The sequence below is a fragment of the Gymnodraco acuticeps genome, unplaced genomic scaffold (assembly GCF_902827175.1).
Source record: "Gymnodraco acuticeps unplaced genomic scaffold, fGymAcu1.1, whole genome shotgun sequence".
NCBI classification, from domain to species: Eukaryota; Metazoa; Chordata; class Actinopteri; order Perciformes; family Bathydraconidae; genus Gymnodraco; species Gymnodraco acuticeps.
Genome location: NW_022991435.1, coordinates 772,522 through 786,350, shown reverse-complemented (window position 1 = coordinate 786,350; position 13,829 = coordinate 772,522). Strand labels below are relative to the sequence as shown.

At 43.2% G+C, this 13,829-nt stretch overlaps 1 protein-coding gene across 4 annotated transcripts in view; it reads right to left on the bottom strand.

Moving 5' to 3' along the window:
• Positions 1-380: 380 nt before the first annotated feature.
• camsap2b (calmodulin regulated spectrin-associated protein family, member 2b) overlaps positions 381-13,829 on the bottom strand; it is a 44,384-nt gene continuing 30,935 nt past the window's right edge. Inside the window, exons 5-22 of one of the 4 annotated variants that reach the window (XM_034196053.1) lie at positions 12,139-12,280; positions 10,957-11,096; positions 9,329-9,419; positions 9,083-9,187; positions 8,536-8,605; positions 8,143-8,406; positions 6,901-7,621; positions 6,642-6,788; positions 6,332-6,563; positions 6,058-6,241; positions 5,343-5,970; positions 4,413-4,549; positions 4,060-4,271; positions 3,882-3,981; positions 3,354-3,413; positions 2,563-2,678; positions 2,358-2,476; positions 381-2,273 (exon numbers count right to left, since the gene is read on the bottom strand). In XM_034196053.1, coding sequence (XP_034051944.1) covers positions 1,974-2,273; positions 2,358-2,476; positions 2,563-2,678; positions 3,354-3,413; positions 3,882-3,981; positions 4,060-4,271; positions 4,413-4,549; positions 5,343-5,970; positions 6,058-6,241; positions 6,332-6,563; positions 6,642-6,788; positions 6,901-7,621; positions 8,143-8,406; positions 8,536-8,605; positions 9,083-9,187; positions 9,329-9,419; positions 10,957-11,096; positions 12,139-12,280 — 3,768 coding nt within the window. In that variant the 3' untranslated portion in view covers positions 381-1,973. Of the gene's footprint in view, positions 2,274-2,357; positions 2,477-2,562; positions 2,679-3,353; positions 3,414-3,437; positions 3,528-3,881; positions 3,982-4,059; positions 4,272-4,412; positions 4,550-5,342; positions 5,971-6,057; positions 6,242-6,331; positions 6,564-6,641; positions 6,789-6,900; positions 7,622-8,142; positions 8,407-8,535; positions 8,606-9,082; positions 9,188-9,328; positions 9,420-10,956; positions 11,097-12,138; positions 12,281-13,829 lie in introns of those variants that run through there. The other 3 variants (XM_034196054.1, XM_034196056.1, XM_034196057.1) reach the window with 3 other exon arrangements.

Below are 13,829 nucleotides of genomic sequence, written 5' to 3'. Positions count from 1 at the left end.
TACCTTTGCTTCAAATGTTTTTCTTTCTTAAACAAGCAAACAGTGGTGCAGTTTTTGCTTTTGCTATTTTCCACAGGGCTCGGGAATCGAACCCACATAGACATTATGTGAGGCTGCCAGTTCTAACTGCTATCTGCTAATGCAGCAGCCTGCTCAATACTGCATTGATTTGGACCAAGTCTATCAAATGGAAAAAAAAAAACATTATAATAATTTTTAAAAATGTATCTGGAAGGTTGTCCAGCGTGGCAGCTCCATTAGATTGGTGTTGCTTTTCTGTTCACTGGTTTAAGAAAGAAGAACAATTTAAACGAAGGCATACGGAATTAGAGAGCAAGTTGTTCGGCAAGACTTGTAGTTAATAAATAAGACACCAAGGGTTACTGTTGATAGCTGGCATTTTAATTAAGCTCAAAGTAATAGAAAAACAATGAAAATCCATGAACATTTGAGCATATTTTGTAAATTGCAAGAAAAAATGAATTCAGAGTTGGAAAAAAATACTATGTTTTTCTTAGTATACTTAATGGATTTGCATACGATACCACAATAAAGAGTCGTTTAGACTTTATATACACCATGCCTTTGCTTTTAACTCGCATCTTTCAACAACTGTACTGGTTCATTAGTACAAACCTCCAACACGTCAATGTCATTACAAAAAATATTTCTATATGCCAAAATATATATATGTACAGTGTCAACACATACTGAAGTAACCTGTGATTTAAAAAAGCAACAGTAATAAAAGTGAAGCAACAAGCATGAAGGTCCTGAAGCAAAAGCGCCTCAACGACAGTGGACAGGATCTGAAGTGCTAGGTGAATTCATTTATTTACAATTGTGGACTACTTTAAGGGTAATCATGATCTAATAATTACATCAATGTCCACAATAAAGTGTATTTTTCAGTATTTGTTAGTTCCAACTGCAACATGGTCAAATGGTGATTATTTAAATAACTCTTAAATTGCACAGACTGCTGACACAGAGTGTGAATTCAGTCTATTCTACTACTAATGATAGTCCTATTAGTGATAACAGTGAGTGATCACACTTTTTGCATTTGTAGCACAATTAAAGGCCACAAACAACAACACATGGACACACACGTGATACATTAAAAAAGCTACTGAAAAGCTGCAAGTGGAGTTTTGAATGGATCTTCCATCATATACAAACTAATTTACCTTTTATGTGTACTGTAAATTATGTTTCTCTGAATAAAATCTAAGTCGCTTTTAAAATGAAATAAATTAAGAGTATATTGCAAGTGCTTTCCAGAATTGTTTCATGGTACTCCATGTACTCAATACTCTTTTGGAAAGTCATTGCAATCACCAACTGAGGTTTTTTTCACACTCGTCTTGGCACTTCACTGTACACACACATACACAAGTTTTAGATGTTTATATGATTTTCAGTCACATGTAAAAAAAGAAAAAAATGCGCCTTAATAGCAGCGAAACTCTCATCAAAAACGCCTCCTCTATCTGATCACAGATCAGGCAGACCACCCTTTTGAGGGGGGCATCATCTGATCCCAGACCTGTGAGTACACACAACCTCTTTAAACAGGTGCTGACAAATGACAACAACACTCACATCGCATCCATTTGACACAAAACAAGCATAAGGCCACACAACTTATAGAAACCAAACTGCCTCTTTCTGAGGCGTGACATTCAGTGCTTCAGTGGTTCAACTAGGTAAGGCATTGGTCCGCCTATGATTTTCTTCTCTTTTTTTGGCACATGGGAACATCAATACACATGCTGACGAGTACACTTGTGCCCCATAAAGGTAGTCCAGAGCATAATAACCAACTCTGTAACAACAACGTCTGTGAGGCCCACTCGTGTTCTACATTCCAGTTGTGATTTGTGACAGTGGGATTGTGAGTCCTTTTAATGAAAAAGCTAAATCCACAAATTCCAGAGAAGCTTGTCCAAATATTGCCCGGCCATCTGGCGCTACTTAGTGTGTAGTTTTTTGGGCGTCCCCTGCTTCTTGGTTTGCCACAGATGGCTGGCGATAGTGATGGCGTCCACACTGGCGGACATGGTTTTGGCTGGGATCTGACTGAACTGCTTCCTGTCTGAGTTGTACTTGTACAGGCCCTCGATCATCTTGGTCGTGATGCTCCTCGGCCCGATGCCGGCCAGTTTGGTGATCTCCTCCGTCTCGGGGCAGTAGGCGTACACAGACCTGAACTGGCAACCCGCGTCACGGAACAACACCAGGAAGTTATTGGCTTCAGATTTCTCCATTTCCTGCAAAAAACACAGAAAAATATGGTGTTTAGTGCAGAATATGTTATGCAGACAGCGAAATAGTTACATATAATAAAAACATACATCAAGAATCTTGTTCTTCTGCCCTTCGTTGACCTTGCCAGCCAGGCAGCAGTGAGCCAGGGCATTCTGGATGATGTGCTTGTTAGACTTGGCACTCGGCTCCTTGTATAGTTTGGGTCCTGTGAGACGAATGCACATTTAGATGGTTTGACATTTAGAGCAATTGTGTTAATGTTAGAAAATGGTGTACAGGTATGTCTTCTACCTGTGTACTCATTGTTGGAGGGATTGGAAGAGGTGGTGGAGTCATCTTCCCAATCCTTCTCTCCGTTACGACTAATAGTCGAAGGACAAGAAGAAAGGCCTTCTGCAGAGTCCGGCCTGTAGATAATCACGTACAAAAAAATGACACACAGACGTAAAAACAAAACAAAAAAACACAGTCAACACGTAGAGGGTGATGCAAAAAAGCAGGAATGGAACAATCCGGCGAAAAATTGCACAAACAGACATGCACGTCACACACACACATTAAACACAAACAGACAGAAAGAGATGGTGTAAAACAAGGTCAGACACTGTGACACAATTTTTCAAACCCTGTCTGTTGTCTTGCATTACATCATACTGTTCATACTCAGAGGAAGCTGTGCAGCAAAGGGACAGAGGCATGTTCAGCCAAGCAAAGCAAATCTCAGTGCTGTCTTTACGGCTACTGTGTGGGATGAGCTCGAGTTCTCGTGGAGGAAACGGCAAACACAGTGGAGAAGTGCAGAGCAGCCAACATAGAGAAGAGAGCAAACAACAGCCTGAGAGCAATACTGCAAAAGGCAGAAAGGATAAGGAGCAGGAGAACTGAAGCGGAAACAGTGTAGCCACGCGAGTCCCATGAACCTTAATGCAGAAGAAAATACTGCAGAAATGGAATATGTCAAATTATTTCTCTCTCGAGACTGCCCCTCTAATGTCTGTGTTGAAGGAATGTCTCATGAAATGCAGGCGGAAGTTATGTGGAGATTGGTCTATATGGAGCCACATCGAGTACACATTACTAACCTTCCCTTTCTTTCTTTGGGAGAGTTTAGAAAGAACGGGATATGGGATACTTTTTTGCCTCTGAGGGACGCATGCAAACAGAGAAAATAAGAAAGGGAAGAGAATCGAGAAAGTAAGCCTCATAAAAGTCAAGACTTAAGAAGAAGGAAAACAACATAACCCCATGAAATGAATCTATGGTAAAGTATATGGTATCAGGGTGTGACACAAAGGGGAATATAAGGTGTGAGTTGTGAAGTTTAGCTTTGGAAAGGTTTAAATGAAATATAAAAGTAATCCTGAAAACGTTTTTTATAGTCTTTATAAAAATACATAAAAGTGTGATATTGTGCAGAAATTAGGTGATATTTAGTTAAACCCTTTGAACATAATGTTAAAGACCATAAGATACAACCCACCACAATGTTAAAAATGTGCAAAGCAGCACACTGCAGGAAAATACTTCAAGGTTGTTTTAACTGGGTTATAAAGAGTTATATAAAGTCACAGAGCATTACATCTGTGATCCAGGCAGAGAATGGGCCTTACCTGTTATTCTTTTTGTTATTTGGCAGATCCTTGTCATTGTCAGCCAGATTGAGAGATGCCAAAGAAACACTTGATACTGAGAATCCTCGAGGACGCACCCCTGCAACACAAGCACAGGTCAGTGGCTGTCACCCAGAGATACGTGTGTGTTTATATGAAATGTGTTTATGGTATTCACCTGTCGCTCTCACGGGGGGCGCAGACTCCACGACGTCCCTGTGGATGGACTTGGGTCTCGGCTTCTTCTTGAGACTTCCTGTTCGGGGCTTGATGACGTCGTCCATGTCCTCCATCAGCTTGAGTTGCTTCCTCCTCAAGTATTCATATTTGATGTATTCCTTCCTCGCCTTATCGTCATCCTTCTTCAGCTGGTCCTCCTCTGCTTTCAACCTGCGGAAGGAGACCAGGATGATGAATCCTTGTATGACTCCACACTCAAGTTTAAGATAAATGTTGTCGGTATTCATGCTATAGATCATGGGACACTGTTAGCATTGGCTAGTATACGAGGAGTAAGAAAGTGTGACAAACCGTGCAGCTTCCCTCTTCTGCTCCTGGTCCAGCTCCTGCTCCTGCTTCTTCTCCTGAGTCTCCTTCTCCCTCCTCAGCCTCTTCTCCAGCAGAGCTGCTTTCTTTGCTGCCATGTCTTCTTCCCCTTTCACATCATCCTGGTGTTTAATGGGTGGCGAAAAAAAAATACACATGTCAGATTGTACATAGACATATTTACACTGCAACATTATAGCCTTCATGACAATTATCATGACACTAGCACTATACTGTGTATTTATTGGAGTTAGGGCAGTATTTGGTATTTAATGTGGCAGTAATGTAAGTAACAATGCTTTGACATTGCTCTGTAATCATAGCTCTAATGGTCTACCGTGCATCTGTCATTGCTGCGTTGTGTGGCCTAGATTCACTCATGTGTGTCTTTGATCAGCACATGGCTCAACAGGCACAACGCTGCACATGTTCCCAGCTCACATAGTAAGAGATTCTTCCTGTCCCTACTGCATGCATATAGCCCCACGAGGCTGTACGGACTGAGGCTTATTAACTGTGATTATCAGTTAATATAAGTGAAACATTGGTGCTCTGATGCTGACACGTCTGGAAGGATTTAGGCTGGCAGGTTAGCTAAGAAGGAACCCATTTTAACAAAGAAATCAAGCCGACATATCAGTCCAAAACTGGGGAGCCCTGTTTATAAACACTGACATTTCGGGCAAAGTTTATATATATATTTTTTAACAACATTTCCACACAAAAAAAATCACTAAAAGGCAGCATACAGGTATCACAATGTGAGAACAGCAACCAAATCAAGTAATGTTAGTTTAGTTTTGGTTAAAGCTACTGGCTAAACCTGCGTCCAATTCTGCCACATCCAGTTTCCAACCATTATCATAAAACTATAACAATTATCCTCTTAAATATAATTATGTAGCTCTAGCTCACCTTAAAAAAGAATCCACAGCATATCTTTTGGTCTTCTCCATACATGTCTGCTCCTGCCTCTCCCTCTCCCGCCATCTCCTGACCGAGGGGAGCTCTTCCTGCTGGTCTCAGGTCAGATGGAGGCTCCTTCACCACCTCTGAGGAGCCTGATGGCTTCAAAAGAGTCTTTCTTTCGCCCTCATCTTCCCTCTCTTTGGCTGCTTCAATATTAGTAGCTTGAGGAGTGCCAGCACTCTTCCTCTCCACATCCTCTTCTTTGTCCTTAGTGCTTTCGTTGTTGTCCCTGGCTTCTTGGTCCCTATTTTTAGGAGGCCCCTCATCGTGGCCCAGGTAAGCAAACGAGCTGTTCTGGTTCTGGCTGGGGTTGAAACGCCTCAGTCTGGGTAGGCTGTCCACTGAGGTCTGGGTGTTGAGCATTCGACTGAAGGGCGTGACCTTCAGATCGTTTGGCCGTGGAGTCCGAGGTGTCCTGGCGTGGAAGGAGGCCGGCCGCCGCTTTAGGCCAGCAGGGGAACGGTTGGGAGCTTGGGGAGAGCCTGAAGAAGAGAGGATGGGGGATAAAGACCCAACCGAGCCTCGACCTGACCCCCGGCCTGTAACACTGCTGCTGCGCAACTCACGGAGCTGCCTGCGGGGCAAGAAAACACACCCGGTCATATATGAGTTTACAGAATTATGTATAAAAAGAAAACAGTAGATTTAGCAAAAGTGATACCTGTGTGGAGATGGAGCAGGAGGAGGGATGACCCAGGATTGCTGCTGTTGCTCTCTCATAGACATGATCCTCTCCTGCTGCTGGGCCAGACGCTGCATCTCTGTCTGCAGGAAGCCCAGCGACGTGTTCAGCCTATCGATGGAGCGCGTGTATTCCGTAAGGTCGATTTCTCCTGGAGACATTCCTGTATCACCAAATAATGATTCAGTTCATTTGAGCTGGTGTTAAAGCATTTTACTACATTTATGAGAGCATACTTTCTGTGGTTACTCACCTGCTCCATCCTCACAGGGGGATCTAGGCGCTGCTCCATCTGGCTTGCATCTCTCCGCCCCCTCCATGCTGCCCTGCCTGGTTTCCTTTGAGGCTGATAGTGGCTCTGGGGAAGGGGCTTCTGCTGCTGCTGAGCTGGGGCTGAGGGGGGCAGTGATCCCTTTTCTTCTTACTACATTCAAAAAGGCTGTTCTGCCCATCTTCTGGCGATGGCGGGTGAACGCTGCTTCCACCTGTGAAAGAGCATAATAATATGATCATTCATGTATAGCGTTACTACTGTTTCCCCTCCTTTCCCTGTATCTGTTTACCTTCTGCTTCTGGGCTTCAATGGCTCTACGTTTCTCCTCCAGCTTCATCCTCAGCTGAATCATCTCTGTGGCTATCAGGTGGGAGGGGTCTCTGGGGGAAGGCGTTGCTGGAGAGGGAGATGTGATTGGCAAAGGAGGTGTAGATATCTAGAAAAAAGTGAAAAGAAAAACACATCTCACTACAAATTGCATTTCTGCCCCTGCAACAAAAGTAGAGTTTTTATGAAAGAGGGATTGAGCAACACAAAAGGACACTAACCTGAGCAGAAAAGCTTTTTGGCAGGTGTGTGTACGGCACATTGAGGTCTGAACTCTCTGGGGTTGTTCCTCCGCTGCTCCTTCCCTCCAGCTTCCTGAACTTCTGCTCTGCAAAGCTCGTCATGCGGACCATGGCCCCAGAGCCTCCGCAGGACGAGGCGGGGCTCAGTGTGTGGGATCTGTGGATGGTGGGTGCTGTACTGGGACAGGGGCTGTCCCCACCGTCCCCCCTCCCACCCTCAGGGTTAGTCTGACCAACCCCCTCCCCTCCTCCGGGCCGGCTCCTCTCCCTCTCCGGCTGGTCAGGCAGCGGACAGGACCGGGTCATGGCCTCACAGTCTTGGTCAATATCTGAGTAGTCTCTCAGAGAGGAGGAGTCCTCATCCAAGCTCTGGATGTCCTCTGTCCTCACGTGGATGCCCGTGTCCACTTCATCGGTGGACAGGGAGTTGGGGTCGTGGTCGTTTGGCCGAGCCTTAGCTGGTCCCAGGTCGTCTCCTGGACCGTGAGCCCCCGGAGGGTCTGACGGCTCCGCACCATGGAGGAAGAAGCCATCGTCTCCGTCCCCCGACCCGAGGCAGGCGTGAGGCCTCTCCGTGTCGTGGATAATCTTCAGCGCCTCCTCGATGCTCGGGGGGGAGGATGGGCTGATGTGGCCACTGTGGTTGCCATGGTGATCGTTGTGGCTATGGTTGCTTTCAGGGAGGACTCCATTGGAGCACCTGGAGACAGGTTTGGGTAAGTTAACTCTTGGATAACAGTGACACACGTTGACTAATTGTTCTAGTTACCCAGAGTGATAAACAGCTGGGTGTTCTTCTTATCTTTATGACTCTCCGTGCAGTTCGTTAAAAAAAAAATACACACTTTTTAAGTTAAGCCCTTTAAGAGTGACTTAACCCCCAAACACATTTTTGCTGAAAACAAATGTATATGGGTATTTACAGTAGGAGTGTTAATGTGTTGTGTTTTAAAAAAACAATAACATAGCATAGTATTTTCAAATGTTTTGAACTTTTAAGAACAACTTAAATCTAAAAGTTGTGTTAAGCTTCATTATTCTGTGCTTATCTATACTATAAAGTTTACATGCACATGAAACTATTAAAAGTTGAGGAGCAGCACCAAAAAGCATCTTAGAGTGAACAGGCAGCTAATGTATACTACCTCTTGCTGGCGCAGCACGTGCTTGCATGGATAAAATCTTAAATACAGGATAGGAAACATCCTCCCTTTGCTGTACCTGCTTTGGTTCTTGATGGAGAACGTGTTGCTCCGCCCCAGGGATTTCTGGGAAGTGAACTCATCATCCTCCTCTGGTATGTGTCTGCTCTGTCCATTTACATCAACAGGCATGAGGGAGAGGTGGCGTTTCATGCTCCCTCGAGATGCATAGTGAACTTTGAACCCCAGGCCGTCACTGCTGGCAGAGCGGGTCATGCCGCCGGACGGCAGAGTGGGTTCTCCGTCCAGAGGAATCTCAAAGGAGATTCCCCGAGAGGAGGAGCTGGTGGAGGAAGGAAATGTGTCGTGAGTTTAATAAGCTTATTAATAAGTTTAACAAGGAATCAACAGACCTTTTCACATTTGTATCTCATTTCATTTCATCTGCTCTAGCTGGAGTTTGAGTACTAACCGATGTTCTTTGGGCCATGTCCCAACACAGCCATCCACGTAGGACATGGAGGTAGACCTCTTCATTATACCTGTTACAGACACAGAGGGGCTTCTTACTGAATGTGTGAAATCCATTATTTCACAAGAGAACAACAAATGCTGCAGTGGAGTGCTTTAGCTTCAGGGAGAATGAAGATTAAATACGTAGGCAAAATACTGTATTGTTAATAATGTAAAGAAAAGTGTAAGGCTCAAACGTAGCATACGAGCTAGTGCATGTCTATAAATCAGCCACTAGGGGGCCTCTGATTTAAAAAACACAACAACACATTCTTCCACTGTTCTGAAGTAATGCATGTTCCTGCTAAAATACCAACTATGTCTTCTTTTAACACAAGTTTGTATGGATGGCCTCATTGAAGTGAAGATAAAACAGTTTTTTCAGAAAGTTGTGTTAAAAAGAGCAGTGTGGACAAATCCACGCTATATACCATTGTGACATCTATTCCCACATGATCACATAAGAAATAGTTTTGCCATTCCCCTTTAGATATGAGATATGTTACCCTGTGAAGGGATGTTCTCTGGGCTGTCAGGTCTGTCTGCATAGCTCTGTTTGACAGGACTGGACACAGGAGCCATATTTCTACAGGAGGACACAGGCTCACAGGCTGCAGAGAGAAACATACGACAGAAAATCTCTATTTTTCTGCAGCCTTGAGTTCATTATTATTAATCGTTTAGCATGCATAACTGTCATAATCATTGCTGTTAACAAAGCATGCTGATTTGATCATTAACTTGCACAGTACCGTTTGGATCGAAGACTCTGGGCTGTACAAATGAGGGTTTTACCACTTCAAACCACCAGAAAAGCTCAGCCATAAACACCAGGTAGTTACTCTGCAAAACACACACACACACACACACACACCTTTGTGGTTAATGCTGCAGTCATATATGGTCGTATATGTGGTTATTTAATCATTCTATTAGCACATCTGTCACACTCCTTCTCTCAGTGTCGCTGTTAAGATGTTCAATGAGCAACAATCGTAGGATCATACAGCTTTTTGACAGCTCAAGGAGGTCATGGCCTGCAAACTGTTGCTTGGTAACAGGCTCAGGTGTGGGTGTGTTTAGTTAAATTAGTACAGTACATGTTCCATTGAGTGGTTTAATGTCAAACACATACGGTTCATGAAAACGGCCAAAAACACCATCTGGGGTTTAGTTTAAATATGTCACATATGCACAGATGGATGCACAGAGCAGCGAGTGAGTAACCCGAATCTATGATAAATGCATGTCATAAACAGAACGTCTCTAGATCCCTATAAAGACTATTTCCTATGTAGGAAACATTTTGGTAGACGTATAAGATCTGCTTATTTAATTTGTAGAAGGAATATAAAGACAACAAAAGATTGGGTCTCTGTATTCGGGCACCAGAGAGAACTGCCTAATGGGTAAAACAACATCACTTTTGTTTTTCATATTAAAAACATGGACATGCACACACAGCCTGGTTAAGATGCAGGGCATGGGCAGGGTGCCAGTCTCTTTACTGCTCTTCACAACCATTTGTATCCCTCTCTTCCCTCCTTTTCCTACTTTTTCAATTGTAACACCACAAACTAAATATAAACAATGTAGTGAATGAGAAGGAAGGGGAAATACAGAGAAAGCAGAGCACAAGTATGAAAACTGGCTACTGTGTTTTGAAGAATGGAAAGTCCCAGTCAGCTTGGACCGTGACTTGAATTCAAATTGTTCTACCCACGCTCCCCGCATACTATTTACCCACACTGGCTCTGCTCCTTCCAACGTCCCGACGGCACAGAGATGCTTTTAAAGTGGTATAGTCAGTATTTTATTAATTTAGAAACTAATGTGTGTAACATTGGGAGATCTCAGCCTGAGGACTGAGTAAGACAAATACACTGTTGTGATCTCTGAGGATCACATATTTTGTTGTCTGATAAAAACAGAGGGGGAGAGAACAAGGGAGGCAGTTGGAGATGGGTCAGGACTGTGAATCTCCTCTGAGCAGAATCTGTCCTCTGTCTGAGAGGGGGTGAGGGGGGGTAATTTGGCTTGCAGCGTATGTACTAGAGAAGCACGCACACACACACACACACACAGCCTGTCATATTCATTCTAATGTGCCTGCAAAGCAATATTCACTGTAGCAAAAGGATTTCTCCCGGTTCATACATCCACACAGCAATAAGCCCAACCGAGTCTGCTCACTTTCTTTATTCAACTTTACTTTGCATGACTAATTTTTGCCTACTTGTAATCCCCCCCCCTATTCCTCCTTATTCCCCAAAACACTTTTATTTTCCTTCTTTCTTCAACTGACTCAGCATTATAAAAATAACTTTTTTCCAAATCCTTCCCATACAACTCTTTTTATATATTTGAACTCAGGTCTTACCTTTATGGATGCATGTGCATAGAGCATGTCCTCCAGGCTGAAGTGGCAGCAGTGGTTGAGGTTGTTCCTGCAGAACTCCTGCACCAGCTGGAGGTTGTACAGACTGTCAGCCAAAGACATAGTCTCCTTGAGGCAGATATCTGCTCCGCCAGGGGAGGGGTCAGACACAAACACACACGAGGGAGGGGTGATAGCAAGGGCCAGGCAGGAAGACAAGGAAAAGATAAGGCATAGTTTACATTTAAAGTGAGACTGCCTTTCCCACTAGTATTAGCAGCAGGGGCTGATTTGAATCGCTCACAATCCTTCAACAGTTATGACTCAAGTTTTCAAACTCCCTCTAGATGAATCATCAGGATCTTTATCCCCTGACGTTACTGTGAGGACGGCCCATGCATGTGTATAATGTTAACAAAGAGGAAACAGACAACCAAACATTACAGCAGCTGATTTCTCTGGAAATTATGTCATTATGTACTTCTTTACTATTCTTAGAGTAAATTAAGCACAAATTAACTAGCTTCCACATCTGGTCCACATGTGTATGAGCGCCCCGTGAACCACATTCAGTCCCAAGAGTCTCAGAGTGCCGGCATGAGAGTTGTTTATCTTTGAAATAGCAGCTAGCTACTCCTCTAACGGTCCTCCGTCACACACCCCTCGTGACCGACGCAACCCAACCCAGGGCATTTATAGAAATGAGGGTGCAGGCAACTTAAGAGGAAACACAGCTTTGTTTTCCATGTCTGTCCTCAGTCCTCTCTTCTTCTCAGTGTCTTTCTTAGGTCAACATGCTTAACAATACCCTCCATTTATATCATTAAATGTATCTATAGAAAGTCAAAACATTTCCTGAAAAGGCTGCTACACTACCATTATTTGTTTTTATTGAATTGACTTTCTTAAGTATTCAAAAGGCAAAAGCCCTCAGAAAATGAGTCACACTGATGATAAATATACTCTTTGTTTGAAGCCCTTTATTCAGATGTATGAAGTCAGAGCAGAGAAGAGCAACCTTTGTGAGTTCAAGTTGAGACTGAAAGTCATTGTGGTTAGCTCATTCAATGCTATTTCTTTATGATTTCTTATTGTATATTTGGACCAACTATAGACCAGTCTGTTTACTTTTGGGGAATATCACAATAAAAAGAGCGTAGTAACATATTTAGGAGTTGTTCCCACCTTCCAGTCTGATGGCCTGTGGGCAGTAGAAGTGCAGCAGGGCGGTCAGGGCACAGCCGTCTGTGTTGTCCTTCAGCAGGTTCTCCACCAGGGGGAGTGACGGAGCACTCATCTGCTGCGCCTGCTCCCGCCTGCAGCGAGCCTGAAACCATGGCAACGGCAGAAAGACATCACCTATATGTGTCATCGGATGTAAACGTACAGCTGGCTCTCTGATTGTTGGTGCAAACATCTGCAGACACACCTCCATCTGCATGCACCGGTGCACAGACAACTTAATCATGTAGTAGGTGTTAATTTCAAGCATAGGGTGGGCTTCAGGCTAAACTCAAATATTACAGATTAATTTCATCATGCAAATAATAAACATCTGGATTTACTTTGTCATCTTTAATATAAATGGATAGAAAAAATGCAATTATAACACCACAGCACTATTTTGCTCCCTTTGATTGATTCTGAGGAGTGGTTAGGTTTTTTTAGAAGGAGAAAAGGAACACAATCCAACAATTCAATTGTTGTCCACATTATACATCAACGTGGGATCTAAAGTTTAATAATTTACGTGAGTGCATTCATGCTTTTTCTGTTCCTGTCTCTCTGGGCCTATAACAAACAGAGACAACACTGCTACATAAATCTTCAAGGAATCAAGTTTACCAATTAAATCACAAGAGTGGCGTCGAGTTTGCGTTTGACAAGAAATTCGATGGAAGCTTTCATTGCAGCAGCCTTCACTGTCTGACAGCGTCTCTGTCTGTGTTCGTACATCAAGCTCTTAATAACAAAATGTTGTTATTTTAATTAGATTTGGTTTATATGAACTGGTATTACATCCTTAACAAAATGTGCTTTTAATGCCTAACACAGACAATATAAATGCTACATTAAAAAAAAGGAAAAATGGTAGCTAACAATTCCGGGGTACTAGCATTAGTTTTTAATATGTGTTAAGTGAAACGTCTAACACAAGAGACATTGGCTAATTCCCAGTATTCAAATGATCATGCTACAGGACTGCTCTTCCAGGTGAAGTTTCTGACCATAGGGCTAAGTTTAAAATGGTTATTATATCATTCAATCAGATTCATAGGCATGTGAAGACAGGGGGCCGGGTGGGGTAATGTGGGAGGTATCAGAGCAATGCATGATGGGGCTCAGGGCCACATGCATTGAGAGATTTGGAGGGGACAATGTGAAGGGGTGTATCCTTGCAGGTTTTGGATTAGACAGAGGAGAGTTAGATGGTGGAGGTTGGTGAAGAAGAGTTCTTCAGAATGGATGGACTTACAGGTACTAATCTCCAGTACCATTTGCTAGGAGACTTGATGGTGGATGATGATTGGACGACAACAGGAGAGAGTGGGAGAGGCGTTAGGGTGACAACAACAAAATGTTTGCTACTATACAGCTGAGACGGTGGGACAACCCCTCTCTTTACTCTAGTAAAGACTGCTTTACATTTTAAGGAATTTCTCATAAACTTATTACATATGAGAATACACAAGTAACTTTGTCTCCCAAAGGCTCTCCAAAAAAAGTCTGACTCAAAGGGTTCTTTCCTAAAACAGTCTTTGTATTTTCAACCAATGATTTTTTAAAGATGAAGGCATTTAACTAAAAAGCGTAGCCCTTGCATCATCTTACAGTAAAAGAAGCTAATACAATGGGCATAGTCTCATCCAAAACAC